Raw genomic sequence first — 21,616 nt, 5'->3', positions numbered from 1 at the left:
TGGGTTTTTTTTCTTTTTTTCCTTGGGAAAGTTTTATCAGGGGTTTGTTCCTTCAGTGTGGAGGGTGTGGGGGAGTTGACAGTAGTGTCACCTTCTGTTGCTAAGTAACAACATCGCCTGGCCATTTTTATCAGATAAAGGAAGTCCAGTTGACGTTATGCATTATTCATCAGAGTTGCAATCAAACAATCAAAATTGTTTGCTTACACTGGGGACATTTAGTAAGATCAAGGAAGCCCTCCCTGAAACTACATGAGCTTCCACCACTGGCAGGCAGCTCTTGTTATTTGCAGTAAGTATCATTTGTTCAGAATGATGCAATGAAGTGATATGTTGAAGAATTTTAGAAGTTCTCTCACTAGTGTAGGTTTGTAAATTGAAAATGATTTCACATGTTGTTCCAAACAAATAGATTTATACTTTGGAATTCAAAATATTGCTTGAAGTGAGGATCATTCTTTCACACCACCCTAAAAGAAATGCTCTGAAAGAGGAAGGACTATTGATCTCTTTTTTAAAAAAATGAAGGTTATTGGTGATATTTATATAGCTGCTTATACATCGAGCATGCATGCTGTGAAAGAGGCAAAGAAATGCCAATGTATATATTTTCAGTAACTGCTGGACTTTAAATATACAATATATATAATTGCTGTGTGAAGTGAAAGAAAATGCAAGAGGCAACAGGAAGGTAGGGAAAGGTTCATGATAATTCACATGTCAATGTGTGTCATCCAAGAAGCCCTGTATGTCAGAGGAGAGGTTAACTCATAGACTACATACCATCAGTGGGTTCAAGAGAATGCTGCAATGAAAAGGTCAGCCAAGAATGAATGCTAAGAGTGCTTGAGATTGCACTGACTATATCTGTTATCAGACATGTTAAAAGCCGATGGTGTGAAGTTCTGCTGCTACTCTAAGTCAATGTGAAGAAGGGGGCCGGGGGGGACGAGTTGGTTTGCTTGTCTTTTGGCGGAATGGTATACCTGCTGTAGTGCAGTCTGTTTCTGTTCTGCCTGGTGAAATGTTTGTGTTTTTAACATAAATATTATTATCATTTGTTTTATTGTAGTGCCTAGAGGCCCTAATCAGGTTGGGATCTTGTTGTGCTAGGCATTATACAGACATAAAGTAAAAGATGGCCCCTACCCCAAAGTTCTTACAATCTTAGTTTAAGAAAGGATGCATCAGGTGGGTAAAACAAGCATATCTGGTGGAGGGATGGAGGTTGTGGATGGGGTATCACTGATAATTCTAGGAATCATGTTTGTGTTTGGTATTTCTACTTTCCTCATATTTTCTTCAGCTGTGGATGTGAAAAATTATTCTTTGAAACTAAAATCTGCGGTTTAAAAATATTCTATGCATGATGGTTTTAAATGCTTTTCTCAGATCCACTCTGATATGCTAAAATGGAATGTTTTAGATACTGCATGCAGAATTCTTTACTCAGAAAAAAACTGTGATTTTTATTTATATTTGTATGTTTGATCTTTAGTTGTTTTTCCCCCCCCAGGAATTTGACTGATCACATCACTTTGAAAAGAAAGACTTATTGACAACAAAAAGTTCCTCCAAGATGGACTATTTTTTGGATGTTGAGTCTGCTCACAGAATGATGTTATATAATCAAGGAGCTCAAGGTAAAAAAAACTTGAGATAGAAAATCATAAATATAATTGTGTTACATATATGGGGTCAAATTATGGCTGCCCCCTTGTAGGTGAACTTTTGAAGGGGAAGCTAGCAGAGGGAGTCCTTTCCCCCCAAAACAGCCACACAAGAAGTCTAGGAAACAGTAAGTGGGCTGATTTGCTCCCTCTGAGCCTATGAGTGAGCCATTAAAGCAGCTGGCAGCGCAGCCGAAACCAAAGGGTAGAACATGTTTGGTGATGAGAGATCTCTCCCTTGGCACAAGGTAGTGCAGGGAAGGTAGGGCAGAGATTTGTGATACACCTCTTGTACAGATGCATCAAGTGCAGCTGCTGTGTATGGCTTCCTCTGGTCCCTTGGAGTCACAAATAATAGCCCCCTCCACTCACTTCTTAGGAGTGACAAGCGCTTCCCCTCCCTCCCCCAGCAAGTCCCTCCTTCCTTCCTGTGCTCCAAATGTTATCAAATTAATACTTTGGTGCATAATCATATTTCTAAGGCTCTAACTGATTAGCACAAATTATACAGGAAAACTACAAAGTGTTCCACTGCACAACTTCCAAACAACATATTTGTAGTGGTTCATTAACATCCGTTACAAAACGTGGGCCCAATAGCATAGCGATAATAGAATAGATACAGGAGTTGGGTAAAATTTTTCAAACAGATGTTTTAATTGAAAAATTTACTTTTTTTTTCAATAGCAAAAACATTTTAATTAAAAAACTTATTTTCTTAATTTTCCACATTTTCTATGATACGTTAAAATTAAAAATTGGGGGTGATTTTAGTTTACATCTTTTTCCCCCTTTCTTTGTCAGTGGCAAAATGGAAAAGGAGCTGGGACAGAAAGAAGGAAAAAAGTAAAAGGGGAAGGAAGAGGGAGGAAATAAAACAAATAACTCAAGACATGTTCCTTTTTGAAATCCATGGGGGAAAAAAGAAAACTTTGAAATGTTTTGTGAAAAAACATCACCATTTTTCCACCATCTCTAATTTCTGGGAATCCAATGAGGATACTAAAGAAAGCTCATTTACTGGAGGGGGGGAGTGGGGAGGGAGGGCAAAAACATCTTCAGGAATAATATTTTAATAGCAGAACTTAAAGGCATTATAAAAACTGTGAGGTTGGTAAATGTAAGGCCCAAATCAGTGTTTCTCAACCTGTTTACCATTGTGGGCAACATATGCTGCTCTCTTTGTGTTATGTGGGCCACATCCACACACTATATATAACTCCTGTATGGTCCCGAGGATGTCACATTGGCCGCAGCTGTGTGCTGATCGGGCCGCAAGCGGCCCACAGGCCATAGGTTGAGAACCACTGGTCCTAATAGCTCAATCCAGTTTCAGCCTTATTTTCACTTACTGCACTTTCACTTGAAAAGAAAGTCCAGTTTTTCTGTAACAGACTTTGTCCAGCTGGTAATCAAATTTATAGTCAAACTATAACAGTGTATGCCACACCAGGTCAGGTTTTTTAAGGTGAAATGCACTTTCCACCTCCATAAAACCCAAGCATTCATGCAGGACACAGATGTGCACCACCCTCACCCCGGGACTTAAGTGTGGCATCGCCGCACAGCCAATTGCAGCTGCTATTGCAGTCAATGGGCTAGAATTTCAGCTGGACCCCACTTATACAAGATGCATAGGGAAACCATTTAAAGATAGATCTGCAGCTCTTCCCTTGTCCCATTGTAGCCTTCTGCATCAAACAGTGGTAATTCAGGACCTTAAACACCTAGTAAGACCACGCAAATAGATTGAAAGCTCCAAGGGGCAGAGGTCTGTTTTGTTTTGTTTTTAATTACTTCATCTCTAAAGTGCTATGCACACCTAAGTATTGTGATAGAAATAATATTAATAATATATCATCCCACATAGGTATGAGGACAGACCCCCTTATGACTCCACAGAAAGGAAAACCGGAATTCAGAAATCTGTAACTTGCCTGACTTATTTTCTTAGATTTCCATATCAACTGACAAACATCCTATGCACTGAATGAGGCAGTGTTCTGTGGAAAAGAGTGTATCATAATGCATATGCACAAGAGGGCCAAATTAAGATTGCACAGACATTTCTTAGCATCTGGGTGCTTGATTTTGAAATCTTAACTTTTCTTTAACATAGGTTTTTTTGTAGGTAATTTCCTAAGTTTTTAAAAAACAAACTCGAAACCCAGAACTTCCATCATGAAGAATTATCATCACCTGGATCATCAGCAGGGTGGTGATCTTAGGCACACCACACAGACCTCTATCAGTTGAGTTAAGGAAGGAACGGGTAGTGGCAATAGGGTGTCTTCCTCTTTGTGGACAAGCACCTGTGGGTTTCACAGCTATGTGCTGACAGTAGCAGCATTGTGAGATTCAGGAATCCTGGGTTCAATGCCAGGTTCTGACAGGAGTGTGCTGGTGTATAGTGGTTATAGAACCTTCTGCCCTCTCCCCACCAGCATCTCTGCCCTATTCTCCTTCCTGGACTCATGTCCCTTTGTTCGTCTGCTTTTATGCACCTCACTGGTACCTGTCCCTTTCCCTCTCCACTTCTATTCCACTTGTTCCCCTGTGCTCCTATCCCCACCCTCCACCCGGGTTCCTGTCCTTGTTATCTGTCTGCCACCTCATGCTCGTCAGATCTCTTCCCCACAGCTTTTGTAACCCTCACCCCGCCCCCCCCAACCAACTTTTCCTCTTTATTTGTGTGAGGCTGCTTGCTGCTCCTCCTTTTCTCTGTCTGAGTTCCAATAGGGGGAGCAGTGAAAGCACAGCAGAAACAATCTCGCCACTCTCAGTTCTGGTGACTGGGGCCACAGCAGTCCCTGGCAATAGCAGGGGCAGCCCTTGCCACTCTGGGCTGGAGCATGCTCCATCACTCTGTGGGGATGGTGCATACACATTCTGGTCAGCAATAGGAGCTGAGGGATGGAGCATTCCACGTGCAGACAGAATCCTCAGAGAATTTATCTGCCAGCCTTTAACAAGCCGCTACTGAGCATGAGTGAGATTTTCAGAGGTTCTAAATTTTGCCAGTCTGGGCATATTGTCACAAATGGCAAAGAGAACATTCCCAACACTGGGTACCCCTTGCCAAATTTCAAGTCTGTCCTTCAAAGCATGGGGGCACTACAATTTCTCAATTTTACAGTTGTATGGTTTTGGTTTAATCCTGGGCAAAACAATGTATTTTTTCCTTTACCTCATTCTTGGAAATGGCTAAGCCATTTTAACTGAAACTTTCCTAAAAAATACAACCTGAAGCAGGCACCTAGTGTGAACATTTTAGTTCAAACAGTTAAAGTTTGGCAAAGTTATAAGAAACTGAAAAGAGAACCTTATCATGGAAAGCATGACACAACTTTAACTAGAGGTGTTGCTGCCAGATTCACCTAGAATGATTGCATGATGTTAAAATTTTGTCTCAAATCATACAATCAAAAAGTGTATTTATATATTTTTTAAACTGCATTTTGGTCAAGTCAAAAAGTGATGGCCATAATCTGTCATTAAATACATAATGATCACAAATTAAATTATTACAGGTATTATTTATTATTATTATTTTGTCTTATTTAAGTTATTACATTATAAACTATAAATGGAGCATACTATAGAATCAGGACTTATTACTATGAGAATATATTTATCCAGGAATCATATGTACGTAAAACATTACTCACATATGACCAATTATGCTCCTTTCTAATGCTCATACACAATCTCACTTTCTTCCCCTGTTAACCTCCCCCTATTTCTCTAATCCTTAACATATTGTTCTTCAGAATCTGATTTTAAAAGAAAATTAAAGTGAAAAGATAATAAATCAGTCATTCCACTCTCCATAACCCATACGGACGTTAATCAGTAACCAATTGAACACACAGCTTGCATGTGGCCATAGAAAAATACTCATAATTTGTATCTTTAATTTGTAAGTTATTTTTAGAAATTCTTGGATCCAAACACATAGAAAACTTCTGTCTATGCTATGTACAGCTATTGTGAACTCTACACACAGGGGAAAAGTGGCAAGAGGAGAGAATGCCAGTGATGAAATGCAGCCTAAGTGCAGCCAAACAGTTAATAGGCTCTTATTCTTACCTAATGAAAATAAGTAGTAGATAAGTATCCCATTCAATCAGCATCAGCTATATCCCAATTAAAATCAATTCATAGATGTTCCCAAAGAACAACTTATTCAAAATTTGCACTAAGAAATCTGTTTTTCCTCAAAAACTTAAGACTTCAACACAAAATATCATATCTTTAGGGCTATTTCCAGATCACTGAAGTTTCTTTCAGTTATATACATCAAAAACACGTCACTTTCTGTACAGTTAAAGCTACACGGTTCAAGCTAAGTATGTTAATACATTGAGAAAATATTAGAAAATAAAAAAACAACAACTCATGCAAGCTCCTCTGCTATTAGTAGATGACACAGCATTATGCAAGTAATGATTCCTGAAGTCTTGTTGGAACAGAAATCAGAATGGCAGGTGTATTGCAAATAAATGTTCAGCTTTAAAATATTATTAGAGCTGGTTAAAAATGAAAAAAAGCGGTTTCACAAAAAACTTCAAACTTGTTTTCATTTCAAAGGGCTTGAAATGGATTGATGACTTTGGGAGGGGGGTAGGAATTTTTTGTGATTTTTTGTTTTTAATTCCTAAAATGCATCCAAAAATAGCAAAAATGTTATCAAAGCAGGTATTAAAATTTTGTGTTCATGAAACACCAAGTTTTCAGTAAACAAAACAACCGATAAGGTTTTGATAATTTCTAATTACAATTTTGAAAAAGTCAAAAAGGCACAGCATTTTTCATGGAAAATGAAAAATTCAAGAGGTCAACATTTTGCAAAGCAAACAAAAAATTGTAAAGGCCATTTATCAGTGGGTTCAAATAGATTGGTAAAACAGATTTGACCAGCTCTAATTGTAATTTAACATACTGAATTTAATCTTTTAAGTGACCATGAATGTACAATATCTAGTTTTAAATGTGTCCCCGCCACCCTTCCCAATGTCACTATGTAAAGTGCTTTGAAATCATGGAGGAAAGAGTCCATCTAATTTATAACAATGTATATCCTGGAGATAGGGGCATTTTTATTTAGAAAACTACTAGCATTTATTAATTAAAACTTTGTTCCCTATGAATATTTTCCAATATTTAATTAAAAGCCATTGTTTCCATGAATGTTCCTGTCAGCAATTTTGTTTGCAAAAATTTGCACAGAAGAGCTGGAAACATGGTAGATGCAAACCATTTTAAAATGTGAATAAATATTCAAGGAAACATTTTTGCAGTATTTACCCAGCTGTAGTCAAAGTGAACATGTGCCAGACCCAAGTAGTTAGAGCTAGCAAGGCAAAAATTGAATTCCAAACAAGTGAGCAGAAAAACCCACTCTTATTCTGTTTACAATAAATACAAACTCATCTTTGGACACATTTTTCCACCTCCCTCCATCACTCAGTGTGTTAACTGCAGCAAACAGATTCCATCTTTCAGCTCCGTAAGGATGGTATCAGCAGGAAGTTATTTAATGAAGGGTCTGATTCTGGAAGATGCTGAATGTCCTCAACTCCCACTGAAATCAAAGTTGCAGGCTCAGGCCACTAAGTTGAACTTTTCTTTAGTGTGTTGTTTCACCAGATGAAAATGCTCACTATAAAATAAAAATTTTCAATGGTCTCTAAGAATGTGATCCAACTGCCACTGAAGTGAATGGGAATCATTCGACTCACTTTCCAAAGGTCATGCCCTAAATTTGGTTTAATGACTATTTTTACATGTTTATTTTGCAAATGAAAAATGCTTTCCTAATTAAAATGACGATGATCCGGAATACAATATTTCCAGTGCAGAGGGTAATTTTCTTTCATCCTCATTACTGTTCATTCCTGCTAATTGGCTGCTACAGTTTACAGTCCACTACAGATGTTTACTTTATCATAATCTAAATGTTTGAAATTACTAAATATACTCCAACTCTTGCCTTATGCTTTGATCTTAAAAATCAAAATGCTAGATTAAAAATTGGAATGAAATTTGAAAGGAAAGTATTTTTTTTAAAACAGCTCAGCCCATATCAGAAATAGGCGCTATTTCGAGCAGTGTTTTATTGTGGTAGGCCATATGATTCTGTAAAATGAACATGTACTGTAGCAGCTTTTGTTAAATTTAGTTAGTAACGTACTGTCAGGGCTAAACCTGATAGGTATTGGGCATTTGAGAGTTGCTGATTGACAGACAAATAGAAACCTAGCACTAACCCGCCAGTAGAAAAATGCAGTTTTATTATTAGTCATTTGTAATATGGTAGCACCTAGGGCCTCCAACCAAGATGGAAGAGGGGAAGTGGGGATTACATTGTATTAGTTTCTGTCCATACATACAGCAAGAGTCATCTCAGACCTGAAGTGTTTAAAATCTAAATAGACAAGACAGGAAGGGTGGGAGAAAAAAAGGATCATTGTCCATGTTTTATAGATGGGGAACTGAAGCACAGATAGATTATATGACTTGCCTTGGTCATATAATAAGTGTGTGGCAGCACCAGGAATTGAACCCAGATTTCCCAAGTGTCAGGCCAGGCAGGGTCTTAACTACAAGATGGGTGTGATCTCCTTATTTCCCCTAATATATATGGATGTGGAATTCAAGGTGTTGGTAACCTATAAATCCCTAAATGATTTTGGACCTGGTTACATGAGAGATCGCATCTCTCCCCATGATATCCTGAGATCAGCAGAGACACTCAAGCTGGAGTTCCTTCAATATATACAAGAGTTAATCATCTGAGCAACCTTTTTATTCTGTTTGCTAAGGCTACTAAGGAAGGAGTGGGGCTGAGGAGGATGTATTTCTGGGGGACTCCTCTGCGTATGTTATGATTTTTAATTTTGGGGATAGGTGGTCAGAGCACTGGATGGGCATCTATAGTTGCATTACATAAAATAAAACTACATTAAAAACATGTTATTAAGGTTGTAAAGTCAAGCACTTGAGTTAGCTTGTGCAACCTTAATTTGATTCCCTTGTGCGTGTGCATTATGATACAGTCTTTATTAAAAAGAAAAGGAGTACTTGTGGCACCTTAGAGACTAACCAATTTTTTTGAGCATAAGCTTTCGTGAGCTACAGCTCATGAAAGCTTATGCTCAGATAAATTGGTTAGTCTCTAAGGTGCCACAAGTACTCCTTTTCTTTTTGCGAATACAGACTAACACGGCTGTTACTCTGAAACCAGTCTTTATTAACACGATCACATACTGTTTTTTCCACACAATCCCCTGCGTCATCCACAATCAGTGCACAGGATGGACAGTGCTCAATTAATGAGCAGCTATTCAATATTTTGTGTTCTCCTCATTGTTTAATATGTGACCCTATGCCTTATTTATTGCATATTATTCAAACCCTGCTTTGAAGACAGAATTATTAATATCCTCATGGGCTTTTCTATGGCACTCATTACTGTAGTATCTGAAATCTGTAGTATCTGAATCTGAACATATTAATGAATTAATTTTCACAACTCCCCTGTTAGATGCAGGGCATTATTATCCCCAGGTTATAGTTTGGAAACTGAGGCACGGAGAGTAAGATCCAAGTATTCACTAATTTTGGGGGCCCAATTTGAAACCATTGGGACCTGATTTTTCAGAGTACTCAGCATTATATAGCATTCTGTATCTTCAAAGCACAACTCCTACTGACTTCAATTTCAGCTCTGAGTGCTCAGGGCTTCTACAAATCAGACTCTGGGGTACCAAATTGGGGACCCTCAAAATGAGGAACACCGAATTAGTGACCACCTCTGAAAACTTGTGTTAAATGACTTACCCAGCATCACACAGGACCTCTGTGGCAGGGACAGAATCCAATTCTGTGGCACAGCTTTCAACTGCCTTAACCGTGAGAGCATCCTTTCTCTTCCCCTGCCTCATTTGCTACACATCTTGGAAATTCAACATCAAAGGATGCAGAGGTTCCACTAAAAATAGCCTCCTTCTCTGCACAACCCTGCTCTACCCCCAGAACAGATCTGTCCTATGCACTGAATGAGACAGGGTTCTTAGGAAAGAATCATATGTGATCATGTAATTAAATATTGTATCATAATGCATATGCACACGAGGGTACCTCCTTGTTCCCAATAACCTGATAGGACAATGTTTAATTAAAGAAACAGGAGTAAGATTGTCACCTACAGAATCACCAGTACTGCTACCTATATCAGCATAGTTTTCTGTTAAGGATTCTGATTCAAACACTGACCAGGGCTGTCCCCAATTAGCTATTTCCAGTGTTGTCCTAGCAATGTTGGTCCCAGGATATTAGAGACACAAGGTCTCTCTTTCATCAGCAGAAGTTGGCCCAATAAAAGATATTATCTCACTCACTTCGTGTCTCTGATTAGCTAGTGAGAGTCTATAGGATCACAGTCTAAGATAATATGGTTGCAAGCATTGTCAGCTCATACCACTAAACCACCTCAGCAATATTAAAGCTCTGTATCAACATTTATGAAGGTATTAGATTTAAGAGCAGATTTCAAATATGAGGAGAAAGAAAACACTCTCTTGACTATACTTAACCATACAACCATGGAAAAGTGTGCAGAGTGCCTCAGCATATTCATAGCGTCTACTGCCATGAAGTGTAACAGACAAGAACAGTTTGAATTTTCAGGGGTGAGTAAAGGAACTGTTCTAAAATAATTTAACCCTGCTAAAGTCATAATGGCTGCCCACAAAGCTACTGCTACCCTGACATCTTTTGGAATTGCTGTCACGAAGAGCAATCTTTAGAACTACAGATGGGCACAAGCTGTGAAAGTTTGCATCTGGCTCTGACCTTCCCAAAAGTTCAGGAGCATTCAGACTTGGGTTCTGTTTTCAGCCAATTATATAGGTAGGCCTGAACCACAAAGAGAGATTCAGACTTCTGTCTAGGCTCAAACTTCCCAATAATTTAGGAGTAAGTGAGTTTCAGATCTGAAGTTCAGGTACATGTCCATCTCTATTTAAAATTCCTATGCATTTTGGTCCATAAGAGGAAAGACTGGAACAGAAGAAAACTAAACAGCACTACTTGTTCTATGACATTGGTATTTGGATAAACTATCCTTGTCCCACCTCAGTGCTTTGGGAGGGATGGGGAAACTTAAAACATAACTGGATAGTAGGTTTTTGTTTGGTTATACTGATGACTAATTCAGAATAAAATAATTTAGAGAAATGAACAACTTACTACCTACAAGTAGTTCAGTTACTTTCTTTGAAGAAAGACGGGTTGATTGGAATGAACTGACACAATAAACAATAATATACATTTTATAATAACCATGTGGATACCTACTGTCACTCAATTCAACTTCGCTGAATTCCCTTACCTTTCATATTTCTCGTCCTTTACTATTTATGTGAGAAAATAATGTGTATAGTCTACTATTCTGTTTATCTTTAATAATAAGTTAGCATTTATTATTATTATTTTGTTTAACAGTACCATATAGAGATTCCAACTGAGATTGGAGACCCAATGTGCTAAACAGTCTAAGAGACAGCCCCTGCCATTTAAATAGACAAGACAAAAAAGGGCAGGAGACAGGAAGTATTCTCTTTATTTTACAGCTGGAGAACTGAGTCACAGATATTTGCCTATGGCCACAGAGAATGTCTGCATCAAAACTGGCAATTAAACCTAGATCTCCTGAGTCCCAGTCCAATGCTTTAACTACAAAACCATTTTTTGTCTCTAAAAATAAGGTTAAGGGCATTTATGCTTTATAGATACAGAGCAAAATATTCAAAAGTGCCAAAAGGACATAGAAGCCTATATCCCAAGCTCTTAGACCCAAATCCCAAAATGTATTTAGGCACCTAACTCCCACTGATTTCAGTGGGAGTTAGGCACCCAAATACCTTTGAGAATCTGGGCCTAAGTCACTTTTATAAATGAAAATGAGGCTCCTAGGTCACTTAGGCACTTGCAAAATATATTACCTATAAATGGTTCCACTTTTGTCAGTGTATTTGTCCACAGAAAGGAAAATGTATGCATGCATAGGGGTTGGGGAGTTAAGCGGTTTAGTCTTGTGGCAGCTTTTCCAACAATGAAGAGGGTCTTAGTAAGATATTCCCCAAATCTAACCTTATACACAGAACTTTCAAGGAGCTCTGCACATCCTGAAATATTGTCAAAAGTTTTCAACTACTCTAGGAGCTGGTGCATGTTGTGGTTGGTCCTCACACTGCTGATTTTTCTTTCCCCGCTTATAGGAAACGGGGTGGAAGAAGCAAACTCTCTCTTTTTTTTTTTTTTTGGTAAAAAAGGGATTATATGGAACGAGCATAAATATTAGAACACGAACTGATTAAAAGGAAAAGCGAGTCCCTCTCCAGCAATTGTAATGACAGGTCACCTTAGAGTCACAGCCTGTCCTGTTTCACCGCCTCCTCAGCTGTACCAGCAGGCACTGGTGCTGTCATCCCCACCTCCGCGTGCCTCAGCAGCCTGGACGCTTGCCCAGGGAAGAGGGGATGTGTGTGTGTCTCTTTCTCCCACACTTGCACCCCCTCGCTCCCCCAAGAGGACACTTCCGTCACACCAAGCTCCCAGCCCCGAATCAATGGGGCGGTGCTGAGGTTCCCTCCCTACCCCACTGGCCAGTCTAGTCCCCAGCCAGTAACTGCTGGCAATAATGGATCACTTTAGCACTGGGGCATTGCCCTCCCTGCTGCGGGGTGGACGCTGTGCGGAGCCTGCATGAGCCCCGCTGGGTGACCCCTGGCCCTGCCCCCTCAGCCAAGGGCAGCCTGCTCTGGGGCTGCAGGGAGAGGGGCTGGCAGGGCAGCGTTTCCCGATCTCGCTGCTCCAGTCCAGAGATCCTTAACGGGTTTTCCCTCCCTCTCCCTCTTTCTCTCTTTTCCTCTCTTTCCCCTTCCTCTGCTCCCCCTCCCCCTCCTTGTGTGTGCGCCTCTTCCTCTTCCCTCCCTCCCTCCTCTTCCTCTTTCCCACCCCACCTCTCTCTCCTTTCTCCCTCATCAGCTCGCCGGGCGACCCTGCTCACCGTACCCACATTAATGGCGGCATCTTCGGAGGAGGAGATAGACCGGAGACCCATCAGGAGAGTCAGGTCCAAGAGTGACACCCCTTACCTCGCAGAGGCCAGGATCTCCTTCAATCTTGGGCGAGGTAAGAGCGACCCCTTCTCCCTGTCCATCCCCCACAGTGCTCACACATAGACACACGCCCCAATGCTCATCCCTTCCCATCCCCTCCCCTCCCCATCCTCAAGCTGCTGCTCTGCTCCACTCTGCCTCTTTGTGTCTGCTGGGTGCAGGGCGCTGCTGAAGGGCTGTGAAACCCTGACATGTCCTGCCACGGTCACACAAGCATTTCTCCCCTCCCTTCGCCCCCCAGCCGTCAGACGCGGGTGCAGTACAAAATGAACTGGCGGGAGGGGGCAGCATGCCTGGGCAGCAGGGGAGGACTAAGACGTGGCGGTGGCAGCGTTCAGTTCCTGTCATGGAGTGAGCAAGCAGTGGAGTAATTTCCCCCTCAAAGTTCTTTTTCTTTTTTTTGGGGGGGGGGAAGGGAAAGAGACGTACACAGTACCACAATCACCCCTAATACATCTTTCCTCATTTATCTCCCATCTTCCCCCATAAGACTCTAGATATCTAACTCTCCCCAGACATTCCCTCCATCTAGCTTTCCAGAATGTCCTCTCTTTTCACGCCTCATTCTTTCCCCAAACTCTTCATTCTCTCTTTCCTTTCCCCCAAGACCATATTCCCCCCTTTCCTCAAACCCTTCCCTTTTCCTCTATGCCCCTTATTCTCCCTCCAAATCTCTCATTTTGCCCCCAAACCACTTAGTCTCCCTGTCCTCTGCCCCCAAACTACTCTCTCCCCCCAAAAGCCCTGTCTCCTCTCTTTCTCTACCAAATAGCCCCACATCCCTCATTCTTTCTTCCTTTCCTTTCCCCAAACATTCCTCCTCCTATTACCATGCTCCTCCTTCCCCATCTGTTCTCCAATCCCCTTTACTCCCAAATCCCACTTTCCTCTTCCCTGTCCCCAACACCTATTTCCCTCCTGCCAAATTTCCCTTCTCACCTCCCTCTCCCTGCAAACTCTCATTGTCCCTTTCCACTCCTCTCCGCTAAAGCCCCTAATTCTCCTTCTATCCTCTCCAATAATACACTCTCTCCCCGCAACCCTACATTTCTCTCTCTGCAGACTCTTCATTCTATCCTTCCTTTCCTCAACCCCTAGTATCTCCTCCCTTTATCATAGCCCATCATTCTTGTCCCTCCCTATCAAACTACTTTTCCTTCTGACTTCTCACTAGTCTCCTCTTCTGCCCAAATTCATTCATTCCTTCCCTGAAATGACCCCGTTTTCCCACTCATAATTTCTCCAGTCTTTCCTCCCATGGCTCTGTCCCCAAGGTTAATCTATAACTTATACCTATATCCTTTCCACTCTCTCTGCCCCATGAGATCCCATGTTCTCTTACAATCACCCTGACATTCCCTCTCTCTGCCCTTCAATGTGTCACATCCTTTTTATTTGCTCTACCTTTCCCAGGTCTTCTCTCATCCCTCCAGCTCCCCAAATTCACCCCTCTTTTTTCTGCTTCCATCTGTCATTTCCCCCTCCCTGCCACATAGACACTGCCTCCAGAGCTGCCCTCTAGCTCCTTTTTCACTTCTCTTCTTTCTGTCTCTCTGTCCTCAAGGTCCCTCCAACATTACGCCTGTTCCCTCCCAGATCCCCTTTCATGTTACTCCTGCCATCCTCAAGGTCCTTTCCCACCAGGACTGTTCCCCTCCCCTCTCCATTGGGCCATTCCCCTCCTCAGGGTCTCCTGCCCATGATGATCCTCCCTTTACCTTCCCTCAAAAATGAGGAAAGGAGGAGACAGCTGCTCCTGGTTGGTTACTCAGTTTCCTCCATACCGAGCCAGGCTCCCCTTACCTAGGAGGGAGGGAATTGAGATAACTTTAGAGAGGAGTCTCAGCTGCAGTCTCCTGACTTTCCCACCAGGGTACACTGAAGTGACCCTACTGGCAGGGTCCTACAATGCAACTCCCTTCTTCAGCTGAGCCCCTCAATTCAACAGCTCACTGCAGGAAGAGGGTTTGACTGAGAGCTCCTGCTTGCTATGTTGCAGTCTCTCTCCCTTCCCCTTCAGCAGGTTGCAAATTGAAGGTGATAAACATGTAGTTGTTTTCTCCTCTAGTCTGAAAGTTGGTGTGAGACAGATTCATCCCCTTTGTCCTCACTATAATTACACCCTTATTAACTGGTAATATGCAGGTTGTGGTTACCATTGACTGTGACTGGTTGATTATGTTGGTCGCAGTGTGATTATCCCTTTCTGGTCATGATTAGTTTTTTTTAAAATTATTGAATAAAGCTTTAGGTTGACTGGGTGACATTTCAAGGCAGGAGTTGGAAAGTGATGCCAGTGAGTAGCACTGATTTTAAGGAACTGAAAATGAAAACAGGCAAGATGTAGGGGCGTGGGGAGGGTAGGAAGTGGTGGTGTGTAGGAAGTGATGAGGTGTAAATGAAAAAATGCTGTGCATGGTTACCTGATTGCTGAAAATAACTCCATGTTGGCCTTCACTGTCACAGGTGACATTATGCCTTGGAGTTATAAATAGATTATCAGTTGAGAGGAAGGTACCTTCAGGTCACCTAGTGCCTCACATTTCTACACTGAGCTGGACTTGCAGCCTTTACTACAGCAAGGCCCGGAAAGTCAGGTAGAATGCTGTTCTTTATAGTCCTCTTTTTTTTTTCTTTCTTTCTTTTTACTGTAATTCCTATGAAAATTTGATAAGTACATTTAGTTCCCCTTTTAATTTATGTGTTTTAAAGCTACATTTCTAACCTCTCAGGAATGGACTTCCTTTAAAGGGAATAATTCAAAGAAGTAGCACTGGAAAGATTTGTGAAGAAACAGAATAAAACTGTTTAAAGCAGTGCAAGTGGATGTTTTCATTAATCCATCTGGCACTGGGTAGTTTGAGTTTAAAAAAAAAAAGAAATTGCTTAGCAACTAGTGTTTAAGTTAGTGAGCTAACTCAGTGAAATATGTCAGTGATATCCACTCCATTGTTGAGCTTTTGGTTTTGGTTTTGTGACTGTTTTCCAGGAATGCATAAACCAAGGGCCCTTCATTTCAGAAGGACCTGTATTCCAAAGAACCAGTTTTTATTTTAAAGATGGTTAAACTTCTACTAGATCTGATTACGTTGTATGGTGAAGGGTTAGGTTTTGAAAACTTCTCCTTTATAAGGAATGGTGTGTTTGTATATTTTTAAGGTTCATATAATTGTTTGTGGCAAAAAGTATTTCTGAACTTGTCTGCTGAATTTTAGGTTTAGCAAACAAACCTTGTGTACACTTTATTAGGAATTACTTTGAATATTCAATATTTTTAGGAAGTAGTGGTACAATAGTTATCCCTTAAGTTATTGTATATTTAGCTTGCATGAAGCAATTAAAGGTGCAATTAAACAAGAACACTTAATTCATAGCTGGCCCCCCAACTAACCTTTACTTTGTATACTTATTGCTTATTCAGGGTAAGAGCTGTGTTCTCTGGTATCAAATGTTTTCACTGCAGAAAGTAGAAGCACTTACTGTATGTTGGATGGAGCCTATTTGGAATCTATCTGGAAATAGATTCCCCATTCTGTATCTCTCCTCTTTGTGTGTCCATTGCTAGTACTGTTTCTTAATTGTGAAACTACCAGGTATTACTTTTCTCTTATTTAAAATTTAATTGCTGCACTGGTGTAGAGCTGAGAGGTTTAGGGTCAGGGAAAGACTCCAGAGCATGTATGAACATGAGGAGCTGTTCATTTCAGGTGGTGCTGAATAGAGTGGCTGTTTGCTACCAAGAAAAATGGACTCTAATAATTCATTGTTTTAACTCTCCCTCTCTTTCTCTCTGCATGCTTTGTATCTGCTGTATTTTCCTCTATGTCCATGTGTGTGAGCTGTGTGTTTTGTGCAAGTGTGTATATAACTGCATCCTTGTACATGAAGAGGGGAAGCAAGGTGGAAATGAGGAAAGAATGTCATTTCCTCTACTTAGTGATGCAGTCAGGACTAAAGTGATGCTTAGAGCACAGGAAATATCCCCTTCTCTAATCACCTATGGTTTACCTCCCATTTAATGCATTTCATGTGGACACTTTGGCTATTCAAACACAGCCTATAGTGTTTTTCCTGCCAGCTGCTACAAGCAGGGTTGGATCCCCTTTTGATCCGGTCATTGTCTTGTTCCAGGATACTCGCTGGGATAGGATGCAGCATGCTACTGCTGCTGCTTTGCTTTATTTGACCTTTAAATCTATTATTATTAATTATTATTATTATTATCTATATGCAGATGGAGTTAGTGCTACACTTCTCCACCCTTAAATTTAATGGCAACAGCAAACAGTCTTATTTATCTACTTCAGCTGCAAGTTATAATTATACCATTACTGCTGTTATCTGCATTGTTGCCCGCTTGCACACACAGTCAATTACATAATTTGGGTATAGCTAGGAGTTGGTATGTTTCTCAAGAACAATTTATAAACAGTTAAGCAAGGCAAACTTTATCTGCCCCTCCAATCAGATTATATTCATAGTTTATTTTTCACATTGCTTTGTTTAATTAGTTTTCAAATAAATATTTGTTTGTGATCTTTGTTTCCAAAGACTGATCAATTATAGTATTATAAATATTCCCTAATGTGAATTTCCAAATGCTGTTCAATTAGTATACTCCAGCATATATCTTATTCAAGCCTTCTTGGACTGATTAAAAAGAAACAAAGCTGTTTTCCAAACTAAGAGGACTATTCTTCCTACTGATGTACATATGCCAATCCTAGTCATCTTAGTTACATGCTCATATCAAAAGGATAATATTTCTCAAATGACTTCAATTGTCTCTTGTGCCACAATGAATATAGCCAAGGAACATTATAAAACTATAGACAGATATAAAATGCTTTTTTGCCTATTTGATATTGTATCAGTCCATGTGCAAATAAATGCTATATCTGAAAACTAAATGTGCTTAAACAAGGACCTCAGCTCCATACCACAAGAATGTGTTCTCACTTTATTTTTTAAAACTATAAAGAGCCTAATTTTTTTTTAAATGCCTAGTGATTTGGGTGCATCAATTTCTGGGTGCCCAACCTGAGATACCTTAAAGGGGTGCAAGTTCTTAGCATCTGCCCTCTGAAAATCATGCCCTTTTGAAGGTCTCCATTTGGGCATCCAAAAATTAAGGGACACAAAATCACTGCTTCTGAAAATTTATGCCTACATTTGTTAGGACTGACTAATCACATAAAGTATCTCGTCCCCTCATTCCTATGCCATCCTTAGAACATCTCCAATTTTCACCCTACACGCTGACCTATTCAGATGTTAGTAGTTTTACAGAAGGCTATAACTTAAAAATGTTAAATGATGGAACCATCTGGGAAGCAGAGAGCTTCCAGGCTGGAGAAATTATGATATGTGATTACTGATAAGGGGACAGACCATTTAGTGACTCATACTTAATGATCTAAGGCGGGGAGTGTTGTTTTTCCTGTCTGATAAGAAATATAACGTGTAGTGCTGGGAAATCTTATTGCAAACACAGTGAATTGGGTGAGGTAGTGGATAGGTGGGTGTTAACTATTCAGGTAATGTTTGATCTCTTTATTGGTACATTCAGGCAGACCTGCTTGCCAGCAATTGACCTATACCTGTCCATCTATAAGTAGCAAGATAAAGGTCAATAGTGTCCTATATGGCATTTCCGTACATGGAATGGATATTTCAGCTAGAGAAAGAATCCAGCAGTAAACTTTGGACCACAGCCATTTTTTAAGGTGTTTCCAAGCTGATTGACATTTGGAAGACATCATCATCATGTCAGGCTGCTATGGAGACTTTCTGAGCTTGTTCAAGGAGGTCACCCAGTGTCATTCCCCACTTGAATTCATTTGCTTGTCTGGGAGTAAAGTCTTGTCAGAGGAAAGGGGCCGTGCTTTGGAGAAGGTGGCAGGGCAGAACACTTGCTTAGGTGAGTGAATGGTCACTGAAGAGGGAATGCTCCCTCCAAAAAGCCATGATTATTCTCTGTGGTTATGATTTACCCATGGAGCATATTATAAACTGGATCAGCCCTGAAGTTCTGCTCAGATCTAAGTGTACTCAAATTCATCAGTAATCTCACGTTGGGGACCAGATCCTCAGCTGATGTAAAACAACATTGCTCAATTGACTTCAGTGGAGCTACACAACTTACAGCCGCTGATTATATGACCCCATAAGCAAGCATACAGCTCTTCTCCCTCTTCCATTGTGAAATACCTGTTTATTTTGTTTTATGAAGGGGCCATATGTTCCCATAGAATGTGAGCTGCAGATGCAGAAATAAAGCAGCAACTTATATTTGAAAATGCTACAAAAGTCACTTTTCTGGGAGAAAAAGATGGAGTCATATAATAATATTACAAAAAGATACAAAAGAAATCCATAATATTACCGACTGCAAAGAAAAGTGGGTGTGGTCTCTGGACAAATATTCAGAGTTAGCAGGTGCTACTCTTGAACCAGTGATTAATTCACACAGAAAACTATCACAAATTAATGCTGTTTCAAGCAGCATTAAATCACAATTGGCAGGGATCGGAGGGGGCAGGATAAGGACATGGGGGAGGTTGAGACAGGGCATGGGACATGAAGTAGAACTGCAGTGAGTGTCAGCTAGCCTTATACTGAATAAGGTCCCAATCCTCCTTCAGTTGAAATCAAAGGGACCTTATGTTCTCACATGCAGTGGCATCTTTCCCACAAACTTGGGCGAACAACTGCTTTTTTTTTGGTTCTCTGGCAGTTCTGGAAAATCATTGAGAAAGAAGTGTTTAACACCAAAATTTTGGCACATCAAAAAATCTAGTTTGGGTGTCATTTGACCTGAAATGTTTCGATTGGAGGCATTTTTAAACAGCTAGATTTCAAAAAAGGCTGGAGAAGGAAGGTCCTACCTCATAACTTTTAGCCAGGAGGAGAAGGGTGGTAGCAGTGGCAATCTCCTTATAATTATCAGTGCAGTGGTTATCGTGTTCACCTGGGATGTGGGAAACCTGGGTTCAATTCCTCCCCTTTGCCTGTAGGTAAGTGCCCTAACCACTGGGCTATTCTGGTGTGGGTCTCTCTTGTTGAAGCTGTTCCACTTTTTATAAATAACTAATTAGTCATTAGAGCAGGGACTTCAGCTTGGGTCTCCCACATCCTAAGAGAGTGCTCTAACCCTGCTGAGTAATTCTCACTTTCTTTGACCCAAGGGCTATTCTTTGTCATTTTGAAGGCTACTGTGAAGGGCACTGAATGAATGATGTTTTTCAGAGGCTAAGTTGATGTACACTTTTTTCCTTTCCAATGGCAGGGTAGGCTTTTCCCATGGCATCCCCCTGCACATTGAATTATATAGAAGGATATGATATCATTTTCTGTAGTGGTCAAGGAACAAGTTTCAGTAATTATTTTCAGGTACTTATCTTTTCATTCTGTAAAATAACTCGTATTGTTTATGAAACCATTTCAAAGGCTGTTTAAAAAATGAAGTGGCTTGATGAAATTATTGGATTTTCCTGGGGAAATCTGCATCCCATTCATTTTTAATTCATTCTAAAGCTCATCACTTGATTTGAAAACCTTGTTTGAAGTCTTTTGAATTTACCCTCTGGCCACCCTTAAATACAGCATTAGGGCACTAACCCAATTAATCAACTCCTTAGCTATTTAAAATGTTATTAAATATCCTCTTTTGGGTTGTTGTAAAATGAATAATCCCCAAATATTGTATAGGAATATAAAATACCCTGGATTCAGGGTGTTAACAGATTAGAAAATAAATAAAGGGGTAACCTAAAGGACATATTTATGTTTTTAAAGCTACTGTAACTGTAAGCTTAGGGAGATTGGGGTTCATGAGGACAATGAAGAAGTAACTAAAATCATGCCTAAGTAAAGGCTTTGCGGGGTGGGTGTGGGTTGGAGGGTTAATATGTATTCAGTTTTGTTGCTTTCTGAAGCAATATCAGGCAAGAATTCCTACCTGGACAAATTCCACTTACTTTGCCACAGTTTCCACCTTCTCTCCTGGCTTTACTATCATGGAGATCCTCATGAGCCCAAACGACAGCATTTGACTAAACATTAATGTAAGAGATATATTTGTTAAAGGGCTTGTGTGAATGGCCTCTCCTTTGCCATCACAACTTGCATCAACAAAATTCGTACCTGCATTTTTGCATCTTCAATTGATTTGTAAATCCAGTCTTAGTACTTCTGCCTTTAACTGCCTAATTTGGAGCACAACTAAAAGGTGCAAACTCTGAAATTTGCATGCACAATTCATTTTTTGTCTCTGTTTCACACCAGTAAACAGGAAGACAAGTCCCCGGTCTACTGAAAATATACACCTAAATTGAGGGTAAATATCATAGGGAGAATATGATAAGAATATGATAATCCTTTTATGATTAAGGACTATTGGCCATATCCAGAGCTTAATGAAGTAAATGGAAATAGTCCAATTGACTTCAGTAGTATTTTGATCAGGTCCTATATTCTATTCTGGGGCAAGAAACGCTCCAGACGAGCAAAAGATCATGGGGAGGCATGTAAAGGGAAGATTTGCCTATGCTCTACCAGGTCATATAAAAATAATAACTCATAATCTAGGCCTTATGCCATGTGCTGGGAGAGCAAGGTGTGGCTTGTCAGAAGTGGAGAAACATGAAGAAGAAAAATTACACACAATAGGTTTCCCCTCAAAGTCCTGAAAATGTTGGTAGAAATAGCTTAACGCAGCTTTAACTTTCACTACATTCCTGTAGCACTCCATCAGAGGGG

At 40.3% G+C, this 21,616-nt stretch overlaps 1 protein-coding gene across 3 annotated transcripts in view; it reads left to right on the top strand.

Annotated features, from left to right (window-relative positions):
• Positions 1 to 205: 205 nt before the first annotated feature.
• PHACTR1 (phosphatase and actin regulator 1) overlaps positions 206 to 21,616 on the top strand; it is a 459,498-nt gene continuing 438,087 nt past the window's right edge. For all 3 annotated transcript variants that reach the window (XM_073332014.1, XM_073332016.1, XM_073332013.1), the window contains exons 1-3: positions 206 to 292; positions 1,517 to 1,643; positions 12,723 to 12,869. In XM_073332014.1, the coding sequence (XP_073188115.1) occupies positions 1,580 to 1,643; positions 12,723 to 12,869 (211 nt within the window). In that variant the 5' untranslated portion in view covers positions 206 to 292; positions 1,517 to 1,579. The remainder of the gene's footprint in view (positions 293 to 1,516; positions 1,644 to 12,722; positions 12,870 to 21,616) is intronic.

Source organism: Lepidochelys kempii, chromosome 2 (assembly GCF_965140265.1).
Source record: "Lepidochelys kempii isolate rLepKem1 chromosome 2, rLepKem1.hap2, whole genome shotgun sequence".
In the NCBI taxonomy this organism is placed as follows: domain Eukaryota; kingdom Metazoa; phylum Chordata; order Testudines; family Cheloniidae; genus Lepidochelys; species Lepidochelys kempii.
This window is presented reverse-complemented; position numbering and strand designations above follow the sequence as displayed.